Source organism: Silene latifolia, chromosome 2 (genome assembly GCF_048544455.1).
Source record: "Silene latifolia isolate original U9 population chromosome 2, ASM4854445v1, whole genome shotgun sequence".
NCBI classification, from domain to species: domain Eukaryota; kingdom Viridiplantae; phylum Streptophyta; class Magnoliopsida; order Caryophyllales; family Caryophyllaceae; genus Silene; species Silene latifolia.
Window position 1 is genome coordinate 50,877,061 of NC_133527.1, and position 27,239 is coordinate 50,904,299.

At 40.1% G+C, this 27,239-nt stretch overlaps 1 protein-coding gene across 2 annotated transcripts; it reads right to left on the minus strand.

The window, feature by feature from the left end:
- Positions 1–1,307: 1,307 nt before the first annotated feature.
- LOC141642735 (uncharacterized) lies at positions 1,308–25,944 on the minus strand. Of its 2 annotated transcripts, XR_012543406.1 has the most exons (4): positions 25,803–25,944; positions 25,596–25,670; positions 1,690–1,782; positions 1,308–1,591 (listed from the first exon to the last, which is right to left on the minus strand). XR_012543406.1 is itself a non-coding variant. In XM_074451652.1 (3 exons), exons 1-3 carry the CDS (start codon positions 1,957–1,959, stop codon positions 1,454–1,456), a joined length of 321 nt encoding a protein of 106 aa, XP_074307753.1. In that variant the 5' UTR covers positions 1,960–2,014; the 3' UTR covers positions 1,355–1,453. The 2 variants fall into 2 exon arrangements, 1 of the variants encoding a protein (XP_074307753.1); XM_074451652.1 differs by lacking the exons at positions 25,596–25,670; positions 25,803–25,944 and adding an exon at positions 1,870–2,014 and having other exon boundaries at positions 1,355–1,591.
- Positions 25,945–27,239: the final 1,295 nt, after the last annotated feature.

A 27,239-nucleotide genomic window follows, 5' to 3' on the forward strand; every position in this document is an offset into this window, starting at 1 on the left:
GTAACGAGGATCACCTCTCAAATCCTCATCCACATGCCCTTGAAGGACATATACATGTAGTAGGCAAAACCCGAATGCCCTTCGCCTGGCAACATAAGAAATGGTGGGATCTACCCTGTTTATGAACCGATCAATGAAGTCCAACATTCGCACTCCTTTTGACGTCACTAGACGGTCAACCTCAGCTCTTGTCAACCCAAGCAAATCTCTGAACTTATTCTTATATCCTTGGGAAGTAGAGGGAATAGCAGGCAAATGTTCCGGGTCCCAACCACCAATTGCAGCAATTTCTTCAGGACATGGACAAATATCGCCTCCGGGGAAGGCAAATACGGGATAATTCGGGTCCCAGTAATCAAGACAAGCATCTAGGAATGATTTGACTACTTTGATAAGCTTCAAGCTCAAAAGTGATCCAAAATTATAAGCACCCATGTCGTGTTTCTCCACATTGGAAAACTCATTTGTCCACTCCTTCAGACGAATTTCGAGAGTATTCATGATGTATGCTTATTTTGAGAGCTTTATGTAATAAGACGAAAGAAAGACGTAAGAACTATGTGAATAAAACCTCCCTCGACGTCTCTATTTATACTAAAAGCTATTTCCTAAAATCCGTCAGGACGGATACACTGAGGAACAGTGCTGCGCCTCTTCAAAGGGACGCAGCTCATGCTGCGCCTTTTCCTCAGAGTCCCTTCTGTGATTTTCCGCGTTGGATCTTTCCTAATTCCTCAAATAATAATTTCCTATTCATATGGGTTATTATTTTGGTAAATCCGCCAAATTACCAAGTTTCGTGTTTCCTAATTCCAAGGGCACGCATTTCGAGGCGATATCAACATTTTCGTCATTTTAGCACACTTGTCCATTTCTTTTTTAATTTTCATTTTGGGGAATCATTTCACCAATTTAATTTATTCATTTTCAAACTTATAAATTTCTTTTTTAATTTTCTTTTTGGGGAATCATTTCACCAATTTAATTTATTCATTTTCAAACTTATAAATTTCTTTTTAATTTTCTTTTTCGGGGAATCATTTCACTCCCGTTCCATTTCAAACTTGTATGTTTCTATTTTTTCTTTTTTTAGGGGGTAGCCCTCCCTACCGTCCGATCATTTCCGGCAAAATTTTTGCATTTTTTGCATTTTTGAGTCGTTGTTTTGGGCTAATTTAGGCCATCTGTACAAATGTATATTCTACGTGAATTTCTGTGTAAATTTCGGCAGCATGATGGCATAAACCGTCATCTACCAAACTTGTTCGAAGCTAACCTGCAGGTACAAACAAAGCAACCCAGTAGCAAAGGCACTCAGGCCATCATATATACAACCAAAAGGGGATATGTACACCAAACTGGGGGATCGAGCCCCGAACAAAATCTGAATGTCCAAAATGTAGGTCCTAAAAATGTACAAAATACAGCCGCAGACACAAAAACAACAAAGAGACTACTGATGGTCTCCGCCTAACTCAGCAACTCTCGCCTCGAGAGCAGCAATCTCGGCATCACGGACCTCGAGCTCCCTCAAGAGACGAGCTGTCTCCTCCCGAGACTGGGCTAGCTCTCGCTCCAGGTCGCTCTCCCCCTGCAAACGCAACAATTGGCTCATGTCAATCATTTCAAGCAATCAAACAATAAGGAAAGTTGGAAAATTCAAAAATGAAGTAAACGGAAGGTTCATACCTGACGTCCTCGACCGCCAACAAGTGCCTCGACGGCAGTAGCCCGCAGCCGGTTGGCTGCTCTCCACAAAGCCACGAACCGGGATGGCGCAACCTGTATTTCGAATAAGAGATTCTAAACGATTCGACAAAATCAAGCAAATGTGTTCTTAAACAAAATTATACAAGTTAGAGAACTTACCCTCCGAATCAGATGCTGCCACTCATCCAAGCCAACATTCGTCACCGCCACGCCAAAGTCACGCAGCTCGGAGATCGTCGTCATCCCCATTGCGTTAGTGTACTTGAGGGTCTCGGGGTACTCTGGGGGCTCGATGCCCGCCGCCTCGACCTCCTACAAAGTCAAATGATTTCCATTAACCGATGATCATTCATCGTATTGTCAAAATAATCAAGGTAAGAGTAAAACACTTACCACAACCGGCCAGTACGCCAACCTTCCGTACAGGAACGCAGAGTAGTCCTCACCAAGAAGAAGGAGGGTGTCACCACCAACGCCTGCCAGGTCAGACTCCCTCTCAGCCTCAGAAGGCTCCCTGAACATCGTCTGAGGAGGATCGATGGGAACCGTCAAGACATATCGAGAGCACTGACGAGCCAAACGCTCGCCCAAGTACCACACGGGACCCATCGACGTCCTAAGCAGCAACCAGCTCGAGATCCTAGGTCGAAGGACCTCAGCCACAAAGGGAGGAGCGCCAGCGTAGTCCACCCAAGGCTTCCAACGTGACCCCCACCTCACCAAAAGGCATGTGAAAGGTGGAGGTCGAGTCCCAGAACCGGTCCAAGAAAAGTCGGACCAGGCTAAGGTTAGCCCGAAGCTTCCTCTTCGTGATGTCCCTCAAAGCCTGCACCAAGGCACCGAACGCTCCCTGCTCGATGATGGATCGCTCCTCAGCTGACAGCCTCTCGTAGCACCTCATCGCCGTCGTGTAGCCCGAGAACGATCTGATGTTCCCGGCCGCCTATTTTGATTCGAAACAAAAGCTATCTTTAGCTTAAATGAAGAAGAAAAGGAATAACAAATGGAAATGAAAGAAGATAAGTGAAGAGTGATGAGTTCGGGTTACCAAGCTCTTCACCGTCCTGTAGGATAGGTGACCCTCTGCAGCCCGAAGGAGGTGCTTGTTGTCCCAAGTCTCAGCCCACGCCGATGCTCCCCTCAGCTGGTGACCACCCCGTCCAACTTTGGCCCGTCTCGGGGACTCCTCCTCCTCAAGAACCTCCTCCTCGAGGACCTCGTCCTCAGCAGCCGTCACCGCGGCGGTAAAACCTTGCTCTAACGCCTCCTCAAGCGAACGAGAAGGGTCAAGAGCGGTATCCACGTCCATGGGAGCTCTCCCAGACTTAGAAGCCTTGTCACCTGCAAAATTAAAGTGAATTTAGGCCGCGTCAAGCGACGACAAGCCTTGATTAGGGGATTTTCGAGTTTTCAAAGCTCCGAAATCGTTCTGTTCTCGCCATCTTTGGCCATTTTCCCACAAACCCGACCGCTCATGTGGTAATTTGGGTCAAGTCAAGTCTAAATTGAAGCCTAGTCATGGGTTCGAGTCGGAATTTCGACAGCATTTCGTTATAACGGCGATTATGCCCTAGAAAAGTGTCCTAAAAAAGCCATCACAAATCAAAATTCCGAAATGGTAGGAAGTTTACCCATCATACAAGGATTCCAAATATCAAGTTTCGTCACAAGTGGGCAATCCTAAGGCTATTTTCGAAGCGATTTACGGTTTAGCTGTGAGACCGTCAGTATTTCACTCAAATGCTCAAAACTCAACGAAAATTCGAAACAAATACATGGTTATGATCCTTATACTACCAATTAGCCATTTACAAAGTCAATTTTGCAAGGCAAAATTATTTGGAGGAAAAGCCCCAAATTTTCGACATTATTAGGGTTGAAAACCCTAATTTGTCGGTTCAATTTGATCAATTATAGAAGATTAATGCAAAAATAATGCACATACCTCGATTAGTCATGGCAAATGCAAGCTTTTGATCAAATTTTAACGAGAAATGGTTTGAATTTGAGAGAGAATTAGAGGATTTTGTGTTTCGAAATAATGAAACAAAACCCCTGTTTCATCGGGTTTTTTACTCAGGAATGCCACATTCAGGAAAAGACGCAGCAGGTGTTGCGCCTCTTCCAAGAGACGCAGCTCTTGCTGCGCCTCTTCCTCAGTTTCCCTCCACATGAATTTTTTGAAGATTCATTATAAATTCGTTATTTGTGGGCCCATCTTTGGTGCGCCTCTTCCTCGATGCCATATCACATATTTGGTCCGTTTGACATTTATTCTTCGCCCGGACCCGCATTTCCAAGCCAACTGCAAACTATCGCCATATTCTTACCAAGACCTTGCTTGTCACAACGAGCGGATATTTTCTGACGAGTGTTTCGACATACCTTTATTATATTCCCCCAGCAAGCGTTCACGACAGACAATCATCCTTCTCGAGACATGGAGATAAGTTTCCGATTATGTTCCCCCAGCGAGAGTTCACGACAGGCAATCATCCCTCTCGAGACATGGAGATCAACATCGACCCCAAGCTCTTCCGAAGTTTGTTTGAAGCCGACCCAAGCAGATTTCTCCCAGCAGTTCCTGACTACGTCTTGCTGCCTCTCCCAATATCGCGTTTTGTTTCTCCTTGATTCTCAAGGAATTTCAGGTATGGTCTCTTCTTATGGCTGGCAAGCTTCCTTATGTAGTCTAATGGACTTTAAACGACCCTCCCCGATAGTCGACCGACTCTAAAATGTTCCCGACAACAGGTCCTTGGCTTAGACCCCTTGAGCCGCCTCGCGTCGCCATAGTCGTCAGGTTGTAATCTTCGATTGACCTGATGGCTATACTTTGACTTTCGCCTTGTCCAAGCCTCAGTCAAAGTGGGGGCTCTGTAGATACCTCATTTCTGCACCTTTCGCAAACCACCCGGTGATGATTGGGCCGCATGTTTGGTACATGGAATGATTTGTGATAGTTCGTAAGTTTATCGTCAAGTGATCGCTCAAACACTTGTGTATACCTCTTAATTGTCATCTACGCGCTGATACGGTCGTTTTGGCAGTAATTAGAGTACATTTGGAGTCCGGGCCAAAACCCGTCTTCATTTTCTAATAACCGTTTAAAATGCCGAGTCAGAATGTTCTGGAATGTTCCGGATATTTCTATTCCATATTTTACAATTTTTAATCTTTGGTAAAATTTCTCCCGTAATATTCACACAAAATATTAAGGAAACGAGATTAATCCACTTTTCCATAATAGAAACACGGAAATCTTTCTTCCGCAGGAGGAAACCACTAAGGAAAGGACGCAGCAAGTGTTGCGCCTCTTCCAAGAGACGCAGTGCCTGCTGCGCCTCTTCCTCAGTCCTGTTCTGCGTATTTTTCATATCTTTTCGAGATTCACTTCCAAAGTTTCTCCGAAAACCCTAATTCCGTCGTGTGATTAGTATAAATAGAGACCTTCTGTCTCACATATTTCTCACGCGAGTGTCCGCCCTTCTCTTCTCCCTTTGCATTCTAGACCACGTTCTTACTTTTTGGCGTCTACGTGCTTGAACTATCGACCACGTAAGCTCTGATCTTTCTGAGTACCAGCCTCATTTTGCATGACCGACCAATTTGACCAACTCCACAATTAATCAACATTAATCAACTTTGTTCGTTTTCCTCCTATAGGGCACTTTCGTCGTACATTCGAGTCGAACATCACTAAACGTTAACTTAGTTCATCTCGTTTCGTCAAGAATGTATGTCTGAGGGTGTAAATCCTTCTTTTATTATTGTTCTTTATTTTGTAATCATTATTGTAAGGTTTATGTCGAAAGTATTCTTAAAACCGATTTGTAAAACCACGTTTTAAACCTTTTTTACGAATTATCAGGAGACAGACGTCGAGAAAGGACGCAAAAACTGTTGCGCCTCTTCGAAGGGACGCAACACCTGCTGCGCCTCTTCATGAGGCTGCCACAGTTCCTACTTCCTTTCTTCTTCCTTCGTCTTTTGTTAATCCGTTTGTTTTTCTTTTGTTTTCAATCGTTCGTTGTTTCTTTGATATAATAATTTAAGCATAATAATTTGACATATAAAGTAATTCATTAATATTTAATTCATCTTTTAAATCCCGACTTAAATCCCTTATAATTCCTATTTGCGAGTTTTCGTCAATAAAATCAAATTCGAGTTTTAGAGGTTCGATTCATCCATATTGAATCTCTGGAATTCGTCATTGATATATTTGCATCTGTTTATTTATCGTCACCACCGTTAATTCATCATTAATAACTTGTTTAGCCTAATTAATTATGTTTAGTTTGTTTAATTCATTAATTGATCTATTAATCTTGTAATTAATTCGTTCTAATTAGTTTGGATTCATGTTTTATTGTTTTTATGACCCAATCACATGTAAATAATCTATTAATCACTTTCATCCGAGTCAAAGGTTCATAATCAAGCATTAAATCACCCACGAACATTAACAACTTGCAATTCCGGCTTCACAGCCAGAACTGAGCCAAGGAACAGACGCAGCGACTGTTGCGCCTCTTCCAAGGGACGCAGTTCTGCTGCGCCTGTTCCTGGTTGAATTCTGTCTCTGAACTCCCGTTTCTGCTTTGACCTAGTTATTAGTTACGTATTTAATTTACTATTATTCGTATTATCACCTAATAATTTGTTCATTAATTTGTTTATTATTTATTTTCTAAAACCATCCGTTTTAAATGTATTTTCGACATAAATCAATAAATCCGATGTAATTATTTTAATTTTTCTCCATTGTATTGTTATTGTATTTATTTTATCGTATTGCTTGCATGCTCACACATGTAATCAACCTAAATTCCTACTTTGACTCAATTGTATGCTAAATTACGTGTTCACCGACTTATTCTAATTCTCACATGCTAGGATTAAAACGTTGGATGTCGCATTGCATGCATATAAATCGACAATATATCGAGTATAGAAAATTTCCCTAATCATTAGTAGAGGCCGCTATCGAGGCGGGCGGGATTAGGTGTTTGATCAAAAGAGCTTCCTAATACGTACCCTCACCCCTTACTCCAGATCTCTGTGAACATCCGTGTTCATTGGCATCCACAGAGTCATTCTAGACATAGAATTCTAAGGGTAACGAGTTCTTGGTGTCTATGTCACTACTTTGTGTCTTGACATGACACGAAGTATTCGAACGGTTTCCAATTTTCCACAATAAATTGGTGGCGACTCCACAAATGCAAAACAAACAAAAGAAAAGCTTGCTTCGCTTTTCGCCCCCGTGGGCCCGTGTCCACAGGTGTATGGAAAAAATAGGGTGGCTGACAGGCATCCATTATGGGAGTCACTGGTTCAAATGAAAAGATTGGTGCAAGGTCCCTGGATCATTTTTGGAGATTTTAACAATGTTTTATCTAATCATGAGAGGATTGGCTTATCTGTTTCAGAGGCTGAGATGAATGATTTCCAAAAGTGTGTCATTGAATGTAAAGTGGATGATATTGTTGTTGAGGGGGCATATTATACCTAGAACAATAAGCATGAACCTGGGGATCGAGTATTTAGTAGAATAGATAGAGCTCTGGTAAATGCAGAATGGGTCATTGAGTTTCCTGAGACAATTACTACCTTCTTGCCTGAGGGGCTCTATGATCATTGCCCTTGTTTGGTAGAGCTGTGGAAGCAGCAAGATAGACACAGAGGAAGCTTTAAGTACTTTAATATGTGAGGGAAAGATACAATGTTCTTGTCTACTGTTGCTAGTGTGTGGAATCAGCCTATATATGGGAGGAAAATGTATCAAATAGTGAGGAAAATGAAGAGCCTAAAGCAGCCACTTAAAAAGTTGAATAGCACAGCATATGCCAATGTGGAAACCAGTGCTAATCTTTCTCAGCACCAACTTAACATTGTTCAGACTGCACTGCACCAGGATCCCACTAACAGGCAATTACAGGAGGATGAAAGATCAGATGTTGGGGTGTACAAGCAGTTAGCTGAGGCTAGGGATAGTTTTTTTGACTCGGAAAGCTAAAACTCAGTGGGTGTCTGAGGGAGATAGTAACAGTCAGTACTTCCATAGTCATAGTAAGGGGAGAAGGATGGTGAACAGGGTCCTTGCTATTGAGGATATGCAGGGGGTAGTGAGAACAAAAATGCATGAAATTGAGGCAGCCTTCCTTGATTAATATCAGTCACTGCTTGGATCTCATAAATCAGTAACTAGAGTGCACTATCCTACTGTGAGGAATGGTAGAACTGTCACTGAGGATCATAGCAACCTGCTCTTACAGCCTATTACTCCTAAAGAGATCAAGAAAGCTTTGTTTTCTATTCCATCTTCTAAGGCACCTGGGCCTGATGGCTTTAATAGTCAATTCTTCAGAGATGCTTATGATATCATTGGAAAGGATATAGAGGAAGGGGTGCTTGAATTATTACAGAATGGTAGCTTGCTTAAACAGGTGAATTCTACCATTTTAACTCTCATTCCCAAGAAGAATAGGCATGTTGCTGTATCTGATTTCAGGCCTATTGCCTGTTGTAACGTATTATACAAATGCATTACAAAAGTGATTTGAAATAGGTTAGCTCTGGTTTTGCCTGATATTGTGAGTGATAATCGGAGTGCTTTCATAAAAGTTAGGGAAATAGTGGATAATATTTTAACTAACCAAGATTTGGTGAGGCTTTACAATAGGAAAAGTTGTTCCCCTAAATGTATGATGAAAGTTGATCTTAAAAAAGCTTATGACTCAATTGAATGAGAATTTATTGAGCATATGCTTAAAGCTTTGAGATTTCCTCAGAAATTTATTAGGTGGATTATGAAATGCATCACCACACCAACTTTCTCTATCGCATTGAATGGTCCACTTTTGGATTTTTTAAGGGCGAAAGAGGGATTAGGCAAGGTGACCCTATGTCCCCACTTATCTTCACCTTGTATATGGAATACTTGACAAGAGTGTTAAATGTTGTCACTAGTGCTAATGGTTTCAAATTCCATCCTATGTGCAAAGCTCTCAAGCTGTGCCATTTAAGTTTTGCTGATGATCTCCTGCTTTTCTGTAAAGGGGATGAGAACTCTATTCTTATTTAGCTTAGAGGCTTTGCCACTTTTTTTGAGGCATCTGGTTTGGAGATTAACAAGGAAAAGTCTTATATTCACTTTAATGGTATTCCTTTTAATGTGGTGAATAGGGTGTTGCATTTGTCTGGGTTTACTAAAGGGAGCTTCATCTTTAGATATTTGGGTATACCCATTACCTATAAAAGGATTTCAGTGAGTGATTGTAGTAGACTGGTGGAGAAATTGATCGGGAGGATTAGAGGTTGAGGGGCTTCTAAGCTGAGCTATGCAGGGAGACTGACACTTGTGCAGAGTGTGTTATCTCAGTTACACTCTTACTGGACAAGAGTGTTTATTATCCCCACCACAGTTATTAAGAAGATCATGAGTATTTGTAGAAACTACCTTTGGGCTGGCTCAGAAGAATTCCTCAAAAATCCTCCTGTCTCTTGGGACAAAGTGTAATACTACGGAATTCCTTAGGCTAGTCCTCGACCGAGTAGAGCCTACTCAGCCGAGTAGCATGGATTATGTAGTCTGTTTGACTACTTCCGAGGAATACTCGACCGAGTATGATGAATACTCGACCGAGTAGAGGATACTCGGCCGAGTATACTCTATACTCGACCGAGTATCCGGTCTGACGAGTAATATTTCAATGGTTTGATGCGAGAGTGTTTAGGGATTATTTATTCGATAAAACAGTTTCTAAACATCATTTTGCAACCCTAATCATACTTACGACATTCTAATCACTCCCAAATTTCTCCTCTATATGTGTGGACATCGTAGTGATCGCATTCAGTCTTTCGTTCTTTCGCCGGTAAGTCTTATCCTTATGTTGTTAATGGTCAATTCTAGGGTTTCTTTATTTATGAATTTGGGGGAAATGGGATTGTGCAATGTGTAATTGTGTTATGTGATTATTGTTTAGGCGAGGACTTTGTAGAGGAGTCGTTCTAGTTTTTGATTCCATCGTTGATGATTGTTGCTAAGGTAGGGTTTCTCTACTCAGTTTCTGTTGATTGAATTAAGATGTGATTGTATTGTGTATATTGTTATCTACTAATCATCAGAGTGTTGGTGTTGTGGTGGTGGTTGTGATGTTGTGGTGTTGTGATGATTGTGGTGGAGTCACTTGCGGGAGTGGCTTTACACCCTAGTTCACCCTCCGTGGAACCCGTCACGGGAGGGGATGTGCACATTAAGGGACAAGGATATCGTTCGTTGATGAGCGGGATTTAGGTGGGGATTGGCGAAGGTCCCCCACTGGCGGCGAGCATTGCCTGTTGCGATGGGTAATCTGGCAAGGCTACACACTTCGGTGTGTAGTCGGTTATTGTGTGAGATAGGGAGATTGGGGTTGGAGGATGATCAGCAGGTTACCTTGTGTATTTGTCTTATCTTGATTGAAAAGTACTGACCCCGTTGTTGTTGTTTTGTGGAATCTGCTGTGATCCATTCGGGGATGGTGACAGGTATTGCATTTGGTGAGCTTGGGCGATCATGGGAGAGTCTTCACACCAGTTGTAGTATCACAGTTGCGAGTATTAGCTTATGATTATGTAGTTGTCAACATTTAGATTCACTTTTGTTGGATTTTGGATTATTGTAACCATTTATATTTACAGTACTTTTAATAAATGTGTTTGGAACAGACGCTTTTGATATATACTAACCTCGGGCAACCGAGATGGTAACATTCTTTCATGTTAGGGTGGTCCTGGTAAGGCACCTTGGTATGAGGGGGTGTTACAAAGTGGTATCAGAGCCGACGATTCCGGCACCTAAAACAAATGAACCCAATGAACTTAGGGCGTCTAAATAAAATGAACCCGGGGAGAGTTGTTTGGAGCTACCACAAGGACTCGGGAGACTTCCCGTAGTCGCAATATGGCCCACACTAACTCAAGCCGATCACTGGGGAATGTGTTGAGAGTTGTTTAATGCATGTGTATGTATGTTAAAGTCTAATGGTTGGAACATGTAGTAGAAGGTTAATGTGTGTGTGAAATTGGTGAAAGAATATTGAGAATTGGTAACGAAGTGAAAAGAATGGTTATGTGAAATCTTAGGAAACGGTTTTAGCATCTAAATGATTGGCATGATACATGTTTATTATGTGGCATTCAGATTTCTATCGTAATGTGTTTGATTGTTGGGATAGAAAGCATGATAGAAGATACTACGTACTGTTTTTAGCTCGTTTTGGCATGACTCGGCCGAGCAGGGCGGGTACTCGACCGAGTAGGGGGTACTCGGCCGAGTAACCAAGCACTCGACCGAGTGTTATTTGTTGGTTAGTGGCAATCGCTAATGGAGTGTCAACTCGACCGAGTATACATAGGCATACTCGACCGAGTAGAGAATACTCGACCGAGTGTTGTTTATACTCGACCGAGTATGAGTTCTGTGAATTTCACGTTGGCTACTGGAGTAGACTACTCGACCGAGTATCAGTGATACTCGACCGAGTAGTACTTATTCGACCGAGTATTGCTGTGTACTCGGCCGAGTACTTCTTTGGCGGAAGGTCACACCCATTTTGAGCCGTAGGCTTTTGTGCTTACGTTTCCTTGTTTCTTATCAACTCAAAATGCCGCCTAAAAGAATTGTTGCGCAAATTCAAGCTTCTGAGATGACCATTGATGAGATTGCTCGTATGATCGAGCAACAAGAGGCTCTTCTTTAGGCTCTCAAGAATGTGGGAAAGGGGGCGGAGAAGCCCGAGGATGCTACTCAGCTTAGCATCATCATCGCCCGCTTCAACCGACCCACCTATGAGGGCGTTGGGGAACCTAAGTTGCTTGAGAACTAGCACCGTGAGATGGAAAGTCTCATGGAGGTGGTCAAGTGTCCGCAGGATATGATCGTTGAACAGGTAGTGTACTACCTGAGACGTGAGGCCACAATGTGGTGGCAAAACGTCAAAGAGGATGCTAGAGCCTACTACCAAGCTGAGGGTTTAGGGGCTATTCCCTGGTCAGGTCTGAAGAGTGCTATGAGGGAGCAGTTTGTGCCGGAGTATATCCGTCACAAGATGAGATCAGAGTTCGATTCCTTCACCATGACCGATGATATGACAGTCAGCGAGTACTATCACCGGTTCCTAGAGTTGTCTCGTTATGCTGAGGACATGCAGCTGGGGCATAGGGGTTTAGCTCTTCGATTTGAGAGGGGTTTGTCCGCCAAGATCATGAACCGTCTACCAGCTGGAGTCGTCACTGATCTTAAGGATGTGTACCTGAGAGTTGGTCAAGCTGAGAGAATGGTAGATCTCTCAAAAGAGGTTACAAAAAGGACTGCTGTGGAGAAAAGGAAGGGTGATAGTGGAAACAACAATCAGTCGGGTAACAAGAAGGGCAACTTCAACCATGCTAAGGCTTTTTCCGGTGGGGCTGGTTTCTCTGGGGGATCTCGTGGTTAGGGAAGAGGTGGTGGTCGGAGTACGAGCGACAACTCCAACCTTACATGCTTCCACTGTAGAGGCGTAGGCCACAAGAGGCGAGAGTGCACGAGTGCCAAGACTGGAGTAGGCTCGGGAGCTTATCAGGGAAGCTTCTCTCAGGGGCCGAGTCAGAGCTTTGTAAGCAACCGGCCGGGTGGATCATGGGGCAATCGGGGTGGACATAGCAACAATGGTGGTTATAACCGCAACAGTGGTGGATCTTATCAGCGCCAAAACAACAGTGTCACCCAGGATTCGTTAGCCAAGCCGAGTACTTCCAATGCTTCGGCCCAAGGAGGAGGGCAGAAAAGCAGTGGAAAGCTCTTCATGATGGATAAGAAGGAAGCTCAGAATGATGCACATGTAGTCACCGATACCTTTTTTGTTCATAATGTACCGTCTTTTGTTTTGTTGACTCGGGGGCAACACATTCTTTTGTGTCTAGGAGTCATGCTTTATCTATGGCCTTGGGGGAGTTTGAACTTGTAAAGGATGATGTGTTCATACCTTTTGGGGAGTCTCTATCATGTGTCAAGTTGTATTGGGGAGTGTCTATGTTAGTTGGAGGGGTAGATTTACCGGTAGACCTGTTAGAGTTTCCTATGGATGGGTTTGAGGTGATTGTCGGGATGGATTGGCTGGGTAAGTATGATGCCAGGATAGATTGTCGGAAAAAAAAAGTGTCTTTAAAGGGTCCCAAGAGTATAAGGGTGTCTAATAAGGGGTTTGTTGTGGGACCTAAGTGTTAGTTCATAGCTGTGATGACTTTAAAGTCATGCTTGAGGAACAAGTGCCCATTGATTCTTTGTAATGTGAGAGATCGCCGAGTAGAGCCGCAGACAGCTGCTGAGATACCAGTGGTGGGAGAGTTTGATGATGTCTTTCCTGAGGAGATACCGGGGTTACCGCCGAAGAGAGATGTTGATTTCAACGTGGAGCTCAAACCAGGAACAAGTCCTATATCCAAAGCACCATACCGTATGGCACCTAAAGAGTTAGCTGAGTTGAAGAAACAGATACATGAGTTGTTAGGAAAGGGTTATATCCGGCCAAGTGTGTCACCTTGAGGAGCTCCAGTTCTGTTTGTAAAGAAGAAATACGAGAGTATGAGGTTGTGTATCGACTATAGAGAGTTAAACCGTGACAATGAAGAACAAGTATCCTTTGCCTAGGATTGATGACTTGTTTGATCAGCTGAGTGGAGCAGGTGTGTTCTCCAAGATCGATCCGAGGTCAGGTTAACACCAATTGAGGATAGCAGATGAGGATATTCCAAAGACAACTTTCCGGTCTCGTTATGGTCACTATGAGTACGTGGTGATGCCTTTTGGTTTGACCAATGCACCAGCAGCTTTCATGGATTTGATGAATCGGATCTTTACACCGTTCTTGGATAGGTTTGTGGTTGTTTTCATCGACGACATCTTAGTCTACTCCAAGACCAAGAAAGAACATGAGGAGCACTTGAGGATGGTTTTGCAGACTCTGAGAGAGAATCAACTTTATGCCAAGCTAACTAAGTGCGAGTTCTGGTTAGAGGAGGTGGCTTTTCTGGGTCATATGATATCTAAGAAGGGGGTGTTCGTGGATCCTAGCATGATTGAGGTCATGACTAAGTGGGAATCACCGAAGAGTGTCGCTGAGATTCGGAGTTTCTTGGGCCTTGTTGGCTACTACAGGAGGTTTGTGAAAGACATTTCTACAATAGCACGGCCTATGACAGCTTTGATGAGAAAAGAGACCAGGTTTGTTTGGGATGGGAGTTGTGAGACTGTAACATTTCGTATTTGTTATGTTTAATTAATGTGTCAAAAGTTTGTGTTAACCGTGTTAGAAATGCGTGACGCCCGTATGAACGATATACAATACCCTTCTGAGGTTTGGGTAAGGGAGCGAACTTCGGGACGAAGTTCATTTTAAGGGGGGAAGACTGTAATACCCCGTATTTTTTATATAATAAATTAAATGGATATTATTAATTATTAATTATTATACATATTATATTACTAATTATGTCGAGTTAATATTGAGTCGATAATTTCGTTAAGTTATTTTATTTAACCCGCATTGTATCGATATAAGTTAATTGTGTCGGGTTTATAAGAATTCGAATTATGAGCTAACCCAGCTGAGTTGGCCCATTAACTGTTTAGCCCATTTAACCCTAAACCCAACTAAACCCTAAACCTAAACCTACCCTAAACAGCCTCCCTCAACCCGCCTCCCTCATTCACGCCTCCCTCCTTTCATCAGCTCCAACTTCAACATTTTCGCATAGAGAGAGAGGGTGAGTGACCGTGGGTAGTGACTACGCAACAAGGAAGAGATAGGGGAGCTTATCGACGTTCATAGGCGGCTATAGGTGGTTGTTCTGGTGGCGGAAAAAGGTATGGGTCAACCCCCTTTCCTCTGTTTTAGTATTGATGTCGGGTTTTGGTTGTTGTTTCGTGTCCTATAGAGGTGTTGTTAGTGGTGGTTGGCAGGGTAGGGGAGTAGTGTGGTGAGTGGCGAGTACCTTGGTGGTTGTTGGGGTGGTTGTAGGTGGTTAGGGTGGCAGAAACAGGCGACATCGAGTAAGGGGGGCAAAACAGGTTGGTTATTGATTTTCAGACGGGTTTAGATGGGTAGCTTTGGGGTGGTGCCACCGTCGACTAGGGGGAGGTCGACAAGGTGGTGCTAGGTTGTCTGTGTGCGTGGGTTGGTGGCGAGTCGAATGGTGGTTGTTTGGCAGGGGGTAGTTGTGGGTTGCGGTGGTGGTCAGGTTGAGAACGAGAGGTGTTGGTGATGCGTGGTGGTGAACCAGGCCAAATGGCGGCTTTGGTTTGAACCGCCGGCGGCAGTCGACCCCAGTGGGGGTGGTTGTGGGTGGCTGGGTTGAAGTGGGGACCACGACTGGTGGTTGTCGCGGTGGTATAGGCGGTGCGTGAGGAGAGTGGGTGCGTGTGAAGGGGGTACGGGCTGTTTTAGTTTGAAACGGGTTTTTCATGGTTTAATCGTTACATTTCGTAATGGGTCGTATTCTTAATTAATTAATTCCCGAGTGCATTAAAAAAATTAAAGACGGGTTTGAGTCGGGATGTTTGAATTGTTTAAAGTTGATTCGGGTATTTCTTAAATCATATGATTCGTTTAATCTTTTATTCATCATATTAGTTATTTAATTTAATTTCCGAGTCTTTTAAATAAATTATTCCCGAGACATTAAATAATTTATTTAATTTAATCCCCGAGTCGTTTAAATAATTAGAGATGGACTTTGGGGCGGGACTGATTAAAGTGGAAAGTTACTATATCGGGAAAGTTTCTATTTTGAGAGATGTCTATATTTAGTAGTTAGTAATTATAAATATTATAATTGTTTTAGGTGACGGATTCGTGAAGGATCGATAATCAAATGCATTGCTTTGTTTTCTGGACTGCTTTAACTGCTTAATTGGATTTGCTGGCACTTTGAGGTAGGGAAATACACTTGACCTATTATCGTTGTTGTTGAATTGTGTTGAATTGATTCGTGGTTGTTGAGTTACGTTATGATTCATATACGGGAAGGTGATTGACTGAATTGATCGTGTTGAGTTTGTTATCACAACATTCGGTAGCTGGCATGATTTCATTCATTAATATATATATATTGTGTTGCATTAGTTTTACGTTGAGCATTTCATATGCATTGGAGTTGGAGGATGGTGTAGGAGTGACGATGTTGAGATATGATGTGAGTTGTGATAAGGCCCAGGGCGGGTTCTGCAGACTTGCCCTGGTGTCCTCAACAAGCGAGTGGCGATCGGCTACGGTCGATATATATAGTCTACCGGGATCGGTATGGTCTGGGTTGTCCGGGTATGAGATATGAGATATGAGTTGAGATGGAGATGGAGGTGACGGAGGAGCATGCATATCATATTTTATTGTTTCATTGTTTTCCCTACTCGGCTTCGCGGGCCGACCCCGTGTATTCGTGTACGCCCGTGATGATCCAATTATTGGGAGCAGTTGACGGTATTACGGAGACCGATGGGAGCTGGCCGGGAAGAGAGCTTGGATGACTGACTTAGTGCCTAGCCCACCTTAGTCTTATTAGTAGTTTTATCAAACTTTATCTTTTGGTCATATTTTTGGAGGCTTTGTTTTAATTCCGTTGTAATCTCACTATAAACATTTTAATAAAGTCTTGTGTTTCTTTCCTTTGTTATCTACTCGCCTCGGGTTTCGAGATGGTAACACCGTCATTTATCCGAGGAGTCCTAGTTCAGGCCCTTAAATAAATGGGGGTGTTACAAAGTGGTATCAGAGCGAACGATCCTCAAGCCTAAACCAATGAGCCCAATGAACATAGGATGTGTCTAATTAAAATGAACCCCGGGAGAACTCGTTAGGAGCACACTAAGGTAAGGTATGAGTTAGGGGCCCCCTCACACCGAACAGCCCCCTCTCGGTTTGACCCGAAACCCCGAGTGTATATGAGAGAAAGGGTAGAAGAGTTGCTTGAGGTTGAGCATGAAATTCAAATATCGTTGCCTAAGTATTAACTGATTGCTACATTGATTATTGCATAATCGAGTTGATGTGTATCTTGAGACCCATATATTCTAACCATTCTGCAGGACAACGCTACGGTAAGTAATTTGTATGAATGATGTGTTGATAGCACTACTATGACTAAGTAATATGCGGTTATGTGATCCCAAAGCCATGTTAGTATAGTATTGTGATAGTAATTAGAAACACTATTGAATTGCACGTTTATAGTCATAGCAATCGTGATTAGATGTACGGAGTAGATCGAGATGCGAAGGGATTCTATGGGATAGATGATTACGTAAGTAAAGTGTGAGATTTAAGTTAGGATGGATTAGTATTGATAGTATAGTTATAAGAATTGGAACATAGAAAATGAATAACTTAGTGATAAAACTCGTTCTGGTTGGTGTTACCCTTTAATTGACCTTACTACCATTTCTTTTCTGTTTATTGCCTATCGATGAAAATTTTATGAGAAATAGCCTCGTGAGTTAGTGATCATTTGACGTTGGTTTCACGCTTATATGATATACGGATTATGAGTAATAAATATTTTAGTGAACTGTGGTTAGGAAGTTACGTGCGATGATGTTTTGACCAACGATTTTGTAAAAATCCTCATTTAAATGGTATAATTAATTTTCACATAATTCCACTCCATCGATCATAAAATTCACATATGTTCCAAATTAATAAGCCGCGAAAAATCTTGAGGTTTCAATATTAAATAATAAATTTTGCAAACGGACCCAAGTTTTTGAACCAATAACTGTCACATGTTTGTTTGGACCAACTAAGTTGTAAAATCCTTTAAAAATGGAATTCTTGTGCTTTAAACCTAATTCTTTTTCCCTGTGTTTTGAACCCACCATGTTTTATAAAAGTAATATGAATCAAGTTTTAATCAAACAGTTATTTATTCGTGATTTTGGAAGGTACAACGTAAATCAAAACATTTAAAATGTGCGTTCTATGTTAAAATTTCATACAATTGTTTGGTTAATTCATGAGCTTTAGTAGTAAGAATTTATAATGTTTCATATGGCGATAGTAGCACGCATGTTCAGTAATTATGTATCCTAACAAGTGACAAAAATTTAAAACTTAGTTGATAACATGGTTGGCATGATAGTCTGAGTAAAATTGGATAGCTTAATTTGATTTTTTATCAAGGGTGAAATATTTTATATGAGTCCAGTTGTTTGCATAATTTACATACATTTGGCATGTTATAATATCTCTGGTGTGTGCATCATATTTGCATAGTAGTCGGATATATATAAATATAAAACTATATTGTCACATCTTAGTAAAAATTGATGGTATTAAAAGTAATTTGATTGTTCTAATATACTCGCATGAATATTTACAATAGTTATGTTTAAAAGTTTACAAATGGGTGGTAATAATGATTATGCCTAAATGTTTCCACATGAATGATGTCATCTGAGTTGTGTGCCCATAGTTATAATTATTATCTTCGTCGCATTAAATGATTTCCATTGGACCGGAACCTATGACACGATAATAAACAGTGTGTTATTTCTTAGCGGATATGTTCGTTATTATATTGTCATAAAATGCTAAAGTGATTCTTGCAATTGTATGGGTGTAATATAAAGGAAACTGTTTGATATAACACGACATTTGACATATCTATATTCTCGAGTCGTCACTATCAATTATATTTTAATAAGATTGTTTATGATAATTATATTGACAATTATAATGGGATAACCCTTTGATGATTCACATGATATGCATTGGTTTAAATGATAGTCGTTATAGTTACGTTTAATTGAGCCGTGAATATAATTGAGTAAAGAAGTGCAACTAAATCCGAATGTTGAAGTAATAGTCGTTCACTAATAAAGATAGGACTGAAATGAATAAGATGAACCTGTAAATTACGATATATGAGTCGACACCTAAGCTTGTTTTGTTTAAAAGAATTGAAATAAGTTTATCTGATTTTGAGTTTCGTAGTGAGCTGTAAATGGATTCTATGACGGCCCTATTACAAGATTATGTTGAGAAAATTATTCACCGTCCAGTAGGAAAGTAAAAGTTTTTGAAAATAAAGTTAAATTTTGTCGTGTGAGTATAAATTCGAAATGAGATTTTCAGTCAGTGTGATAGTTGCTAGTCTAGAGAAATGAAACTAGAACGGAGTCACAAGTAGTGGGTTAATTTAGTCTTGTTGTTCGTTCATGTAGTGAATTGGTGGGTTGTGGTTAGTTACGAGTGTCAAAACGGGAAATGTAATGTGGTGATTTAAGTGAGTTGCGTGTCAACATGGTACGTTAATATTAGCATGACAGGTAACGAATATTTGTAAAATTGGTGTAGTTAAATACCTTAATCTTTTACGTCATGACGTTGGGTGCAGTTTAAATATATTCAATACCAAGAACGAAATTTTATGCATGATAGTCTTGTATGTTAACTTTCCAATATCGTTGTTTACTCGCTTGTTTGACTCGACCAATAAGTTTGTAAAAATTTGCAAAGCAATGTGCTTTCGTCATTTATGAATAAATACCAAACCCCTTTTGTTGTGAGGATTAAAATAATTCTAGGATGATAAGTATTGCGAAACTGGTTGTCTTCATTTTATCGGTGATTACGTATGTCTGTACCTAAAAATCATACAATTATGTAAAGGAAAGTCAGACTGGACCTATTAGGTTATAAATTTTCATAAATCGATTTATTAAGTTTTGACCCTAATTCTTTTCTTATGTGATTGATCCCCTATGTTTCTAAGGTACGAGATTTCAATGATTGGTAAAATAAATAATTACTAATGATTTTACTGGTAACGAGCTTCCTTGAGAGAGTTTATATATTGATTGTCTTTGGTAAGGATTAGTTAACTTGAGCATGAGTTGGGAATCTTTTATCCTCTTCCGGTTGTTAGCGAGTTTGATAACCTTGTTATAATAATGAAGGTTACGAGGACGTAACCATGTTTTTAGTTGGGTAGGATTGTAAAATCTTGATGCTTAATCTGCACTTGTTTGTAGGTTATAGTTGACCAAGTTGACGTCTAGTTGTGGGGTACCTATGCAAATGAGTTCTATATGTTTTGTCCCTATTTCGGTTAGTTGGTTGATGTGTAAAAGGAGAGTGTGATTAATCTACTGGTATTGAGTTTTGAGTTGTGGGGCCTTTGTGCCGAGTTACGTTTGCGGTCCAGGGAGACCATGGTTATTGAGTTACTTGAGTTTGAGATCGGAAGTTAGATGGAAGATGACGGTGTTCTCAGATGATTACATAGTGTTAGACATTTGTGTTCGCGGGTAGTTATTAGTTGTAGTTAATTGGGTTAAGAGAAGATGAGTTAAACTTCGGGACGAAGTTTATTTTTTTAGGAGGGCAGAATGTAACATTTCGTATTTGTTATGTTTAATTAATGTGTCAAAAGTTTGTGTTAACCGTGTTAGAAATGCGTGACGCCCGTATGAACGATATACAATACCCTTCTGAGGTTTGGGTAAGGGAGCGAACTTCGGGACGAAGTTCATTTTAAGGGGGGAAGACTGTAATACCCCGTATTTTTTATATAATAAATTAAATGGATATTATTAATTATTAATTATTATACATATTATATTACTAATTATGTCGAGTTAATATTGAGTCGATAATTTCGTTAAGTTATTTTATTTAACCCGCGTTGTATCGATATAAGTTAATTGTGTCGGGTTTATAAGAATTCGAATTATGAGCTAACCCAGCTGAGTTGGCCCATTAACTGTTTAGCCCATTTAACCCTAAACCCAACTAAACCCTAAACCTAAACCTACCCTAAACAGCCTCCCTCAACCCGCCTCCCTCATTCACGCCTCCCTCCTTTCATCAGCTCCAACTTCAACATTTTCGCATAGAGAGAGAGGGTGAGTGACCGTGGGTAGTGACTACGCAACAAGGAAGAGATAGGGGAGCTTATCGACGTTCATAGGCGGCTATAGGTGGTCAAGTTCCGGTGGCGGAAAAAGGTATGGGTCAACCCCCTTTCCTCTGTTTTAGTATTGATGTCGGGTTTTGGTTGTTGTTTCGTGTCCTATAGAGGTGTTGTTAGTGGTGGTTGGCAGGGTAGGGGAGTAGTGTGGTGAGTGGCGAGTACCTTGGTGGTTGTAGGTGGTTAGGGTGGCAGAAACAGGCGACATCGAGTAAGGGGGGCAAAACAGGTTGGTTATTGATTTTCAGACGGGTTTAGATGGGTAGCTTTGGGGTGGTGCCACCGTCGACTAGGGGGAGGTCGACAAGGTGGTGCTAGGTTGTCTGTGTGCGTGGGTTGGTGGCGAGTCGAATGGTGGTTGTTTGGCAGGGGGTAGTTGTGGGTTGCGGTGGTGGTCAGGTTGAGAACGAGAGGTGTTGGTGATGCGTGGTGGTGAACCAGGCCAAATGGCGGCTTTGGTTTGAACCGTCGGCGGCAGTCGACCCCAGTGGGGGTGGTTGTGGGTGGCTGGGTTGAAGTGGGGACCACGACTGGTGGTTGTCGCGGTGGTATAGGCGGTGCGTGAGGAGAGTGGGTGCGTGTGAAGGGGGTACGGGCTGTTTTAGTTTGAAACGGGTTTTTCATGGTTTAATCGTTACATTTCGTAATGGGTCGTATTCTTAATTAATTAATTAATTCCCGAGTGCATTAAAAAAATTAAAGACGGGTTTGAGTCGGGATGTTTGAATTGTTTAAAGTTGATTCGGGTATTTCTTAAATCATATGATTCGTTTAATCTTTTATTCATCATATTAGTTATTTAATTTAATTTCCGAGTCTTTTAAATAAATTATTCCCGAGACATTAAATAAGTTATTTAATTTAATCCCCGAGTCGTTTAAATAATTAGAGATGGACTTTGGGGCGGGACTGATTAAAGTGGAAAGTTACTATATCGGGAAAGTTTCTATTTTGAGAGATGTCTATATTTAGTAGTTAGTAATTATAAATATTATAATTGTTTTAGGTGACGGATTCGTGAAGGATCGATAATCAAATGCATTGCTTTGTTTTCTGGACTGCTTTAACTGCTTAATTGGATTTGCTGGCACTTTGAGGTAGGGAAATACACTTGACCTATTATCGTTGTTGTTGAATTGTGTTGACTTGATTCGTGGTTGTTGAGTTACGTTATGATTCATATACGGGAAGGTGATTGACTGAATTGATCGTGTTGAATTTGTTATCACAACATTCGGTAGCTGGCATGATTTCATTCATTAATATATATATTGTGTTGCATTAGTTTCTGTTGAGCATTTCATATGCATTGGAGTTGGAGGATGGTGTAGGAGTGACGATGTTGAGATATGATGTGAGTTGTGATAAGGCCCAGGCGGGTTCTGCAGGACTTGCCCTGGTGTCCTCAACAAGGAGCGGATCGGCTACGGTCGATATATATAGTCTACCGGGGATCGGTATGGTCAAGGTTGTCCGGGGTATGAGATATGAGATATGAGTTGAGATGGAGATGGAGGTGACGGAGGAGCATGCATATCATATTTTATTGTTTCATTGTTTTCCCTACTCAGCTTCGCGGCTGACCCTGTTTATTCGTGTACGCCTGTGATGATCCAATTATTGGGGAGCAGATTGACAGGTATTTCGGAGACTGATGGGAGCTGGCCGGGAAGAGAGCTTGGATGACTGACTTAGTGCCTAGCCCACCTTAGTCTTATTAGTAGTTTTATCAAACTTTATCTTTTGGTCATATTTTTGGAGGCTTTGTTTTAATTCCAATTGTAATCTCACTAAAAATATTTTAATAAAGTACTGTGTTTCTTTCCTTTGTTATCTACTGCCTCGGGTTTCCGAGATGGTAACACCGTCATTTATCTGAGGAGTCCTAGTTCAGGCCCTTAAATAAATGGGGGTGTTACAGAGACGCCGTTCCAGACGTTAAAGGAACGTTTGACCACAGCTCCTATTCTAGCTTTGCCAGAGGGATGTCAGAACTTTGAAGTATATACCGATGCTTCAAAGAATGGTCTGGGATGTTTTTTGATGCAGGCAGGGAAAGTTAGAGCTTATGCTTCGAGGTAGCTGAAGCCATATGAAGAGAATTACCCTACTCATGATCTAGAGCTGGGTGTAGTTGTTTTTGCTCTCAAGATTTTGAGGCACTACCTTTACGGAGCAACCTTTAAGGTGTTTTCCGATCATAAGAGCCTAAAGTATATTTACACTCAGAAAGAGCTTAACATGTGACAGAAACGGTGGATGGAGCTGATTGGAGATTATGATATGGAGATCATCTATCACGAGGGTAAGGCTAATATTGTTGCAGATGCTTTGAGTAGGAAGAGCGTTCATTCGCTATGTACGGCCATGTCCTTGCTGAAGTTGAGTGATGAGATGTCCAAGATGGGGATCTGTATGATAAGGAAAGGGGATGCCATCGGGGATTTGACGATCGAGCCAGACCTGTATGAGAATATCAAGAGTAAGAAAGAGCTTGGTCCTAAGATCCAAGGGTGGAAGTCAAGAGTGGAGAGTGGCACAGCTTCCAGGTTTTCTATCCACACATATGGGAGTGTTCATTTTGATGGGAGATGGTGTGTTCCTGAGGATGCAAAGTTGAGGAGAGTGATCCTGACGGAAGCTCATTGCTCTCCTTATTCGGTTCATCCAGGTGGTGATAAGCTTTACAAAGACCTTAAGAAGACTTTCTGGTGGCCAAACATGAAGAGGGATGTAGCTGAGTTCGTGGCTAGATGTTTGACCTGTCAGAGGGTCAAGGGTGAGCAGCGGAGACCACAGGGTAAGATTCAGTCCTTAAAGGTACCTGAGTGGAAGTGGGAGTCAATCTCTATGGATTTTGTTGTGGGGTTACCTAGGTCACAGCAAGGTAATAACATGATCTGGGTGATTGTTGATCGGTTAACGAAGTCAGCTCATTTTGTTCCTATGAAAGATACTTGGTCTAAGATGCAGCTGGCCTTGGGTTATAGGAGACATGTGGTTCGGTTACATGATATACCTACGGATATAGTGTCTGATCGTGATGCGAGGTTTATATCCAAGTTTTGGCAAGAACTACAAGAGTTGATGGGTACTACCTTGAAGATGAGCACAGCTTTTCATCCAGCAACTGATGGTCAGACGGAGAGGACTAACAAGACCTTAGAGGACATGTTGAGAGCATGTGTTATGGAGTTTGGGGGCAGCTGGGAGGACAGGCTAGATCTGATCGAGTTTCATACAACAACAGTTATCATACGAGTATCGGGATGACACCATTTGAGGCTTTGTATGGTCGGAAGTGCCGAAGTCCAGTGTGTTGGGATGACAGTTCTAAGGCAGTGGTTTTAGGACCACAGCTGGTACAGGATATGGTTGAGCAGGTTCGGGTAATTCGGCAAAAGATGAAAGCAGCTCAAGATTGTCAGAAGAGTTATGCCGATTTGCACCACGGTGACATAGAGTTCGCAGTAGGGGACAAGGTCCTTTTGAAAGTGTCACTTATGCGAGGTGTGATGAGATTTGGAAAGAAAGACAAGTTGAGTCAGAAGTTTATAGGTCCTTATGAGATTTTGGACCGCATAGGCGAGGTAGCCTACAGGTTAGCTTTACCACCGGCTTTGGATAGAGTCCACAATGTCTTTCATGTTTCACAGCTTCGGAAGTATGTGAGTGACCCGTCACATATACTTGAGGTTGAGAATATCGAGCTTGATGAGTCCTTGTCCTATGCTGAGGTTCCTAAAGAGAGTTCCTAAAGAGGTTCCTATGCTAGAATTTTTTTTTTGGGTGTGTGTGTTTGTGGAAATCCTAATGTTTACTGATCTTTCAAAATAGTTTTGTATTATAATTGTCTTTTGTCTTCAGTTTATAGTTAATTAATTTAACATTTAACTTTATAAGATTGTTAGTGCACCCTAATTAAGATGGCACAATAAATATTATAATGTTTTCTAACACCTAAGAATATGAGGAGATCGATAAATATAAAAAGACATAGACAAAGAAAACAAAGAGGTAAGATCATGAACTCAAATTAGTCTCTATATATAAGACTAATTTTTCTGTACATCCTTGTAAATGCAAGTTTTTTTTTTTTTTTTGGAAGCCTAATGTTTTGTATTCTCTCAAAATAGTTTTGAATTATAATTATCTTTTGTCTCTAATTTTATTATTTAGTTTAATTGTTCTTATCAAGCTATTTTAACCAACTTATTTTGTGAACAATTTTTAGATATGGTTATTTGGACCAAGGCAATCATAATTAAGATATGCTTTCCGACCGATTCTTCGTAATCCGTGGCGCCACGAATATAGACTATTTACATTACTTACAAGCAAGCTTTTCATCGGTGGGTACGATAAACACATGTAAGAGTAATTGTTTGACTAATATCTATATAACTATTAATTTTTAGCTTAAGTAGTTGGATACTCCGTATTATATATGCAACATGGTCATTATATAGTAGTTATTAAAAGTATTTGTTACCGAACATAATTCTATTATTTCATATGTTATGTTAATTGTGTCAAATTTCGAAATATATAAATATAAGTACTCATATATAGGACATTCTTTTAACTAGATAGTGATTATTTATGATCATTTCATTCCTAAAAATTTAAAGACTACTTTTAAATATTAAAAGATTAGTTGCAATAAGGAATTTCACGTTAATATTTAAAACGGCTCGTGCTTTTGTACGGGTACAAAAACTAGTTATAAGTAGAAAAGGTTTCGTGTAATTCATGAATGAAGTATGCATATATCATCGTGTTATTTTACTGTTACTCTTATGTTATTGCGTTTTTTTATCACTGAATTCAATCCAGTAAGTACGAAACAAATTCAAAAATCGCACCAATTACATTCATGAATTCGTCATCACCTGTTTTCATTGTGGTACTGTGGAATTGATTTCTTCGCTTGTGTTGTTATTAATTTCGTTCTCCATCTTTTATACCTAACAACAATGAAATCAACGAATTCAATATAATAAATAGTGCATCATCATCATTCGAAAAATGCAAATTAACGAATTCTATATAATTCTATTCGAAAAATTAATTCAATACAATAAAATTAAATCTGATACCTGTATTATTGAGTTTGAAGTTTGATTTGGTAATGTTCAATCTTCAAAGTTGTATCTTTTTCTCTGTGTTTTGTTTTGAGGAGAGATGTTAGATAGAGAAAGTAATATCGCATGAATGAAAATTATGTTCTTCTTTTCAATTGTTTTTGCATTTTTCACGATTTCCTTTTTTTTTTTTAAAAAAATTATAGCTGGGCAAATCTTGGTCGTTGGTTGCTCTTGATCTAAGGGCTGAAATTTGTGAGTACAAACTCACGAGAGCCCGCCTCTATCAATCAATACTATATATTAATTCCAAAAACCAAGGGACTTCAATGTAATTAAAGAAAGTTATACAAATTAATTATACTATATAGTTTTAAATCACCAACACCGTGTGATGGACCCTATTAAGGGATCTCAATGCAAATATTATATAGTTTGAGTTAAAATTAAATTATATAAAATTTTGGTAATTTTCCTAAACATTTGTAGGAAAGTAAAACATGGTCAATTTCCTTAAAATAAAATAATTAATTAAGATAGTCAATTTCCTTAAAATAATTAGTTAAGATGCTCAATTTCAAGGAGACTAAAACAAAGAAGATATTTGGTAATTTTCCTAAATATTTATAGAAGACTAGAAGATGGTCAATTTCCTTAAAATAAAATAATTATTAGTATAAACATGTACACTTATAATATTAATTATTATCATCATAAAATTATATATTAAATTTAGGGTTTTTGATAATTGCTACCACATATAATTCAGATTTTATCAACTACTACCGAAGTAAAATTTCTTTAAAAACTGCTACCAATATTGTTTGTTCGGATTAAAACTAACTACGGACAAGTAGTGAAATGTTATTACTGTACTATTGTTTCATTAATAAGAGTAAAATATTAATAACGGGAGTAGTGAATTTGTTTTAAAATTTATTTCATCGTAATTTTAGGATGTCATAAAAAAATATATTAATGATAAATTTATAGTTTATGCAACTTTAAGTAATTTTATTTAATGAAAAAAAAAATTAATGATAAATTGAGGTAGCCCGAGCGAAGTTGGACGTCAATACTATTATGAGTAAATTAACAATTACTCCCTTTTATATATCACTTTTCTAAAATAACTCCCTTATGAAAACTTTTTAATAATTTACTCCCACAAAATGTTCTCAGGTCCAAAATTACACCCATTTACACTTTCAGGTAAAAAATGTTATTTTATGACCGTTTTGCCCCTATGTAAATTCATATCTTCTTCCTCATTCCCCCCTTGTCAAACTTTCTGGGTTTGAAACATTGTGTTTTCAGAGGAATTTCAATACCTATCAACCCCATACCAACCAAAATACCCAAACTAACACTTCAATTGAATGTTTTCAATTGTTAAAACAAAATAATTTGGTAACCCTCCTTCTTTACTAAACAAAAGATACCCAAAAATTT

Bases quoted from the DNA above. Each gene is read 5' to 3' on its own strand.
- LOC141642735 (XM_074451652.1), bottom strand. From the start codon at position 1,959: ATGGGGATGACGACGATCTCCGAGCTGCGTGACTTTGGCGTGGCGGTG. The intron at 1,783-1,869 runs GTAAGTTCTCTA...TTCGAAATACAG, and splicing joins GGCAGCATCTGATTCGGAGG to GTTGCGCCATCCCGGTTCGT. The intron at 1,592-1,689 runs GTATGAACCTTC...TTGCGTTTGCAG, and splicing joins TTGGCGGTCGAGGACGTCAG to GGGGAGAGCGACCTGGAGCG.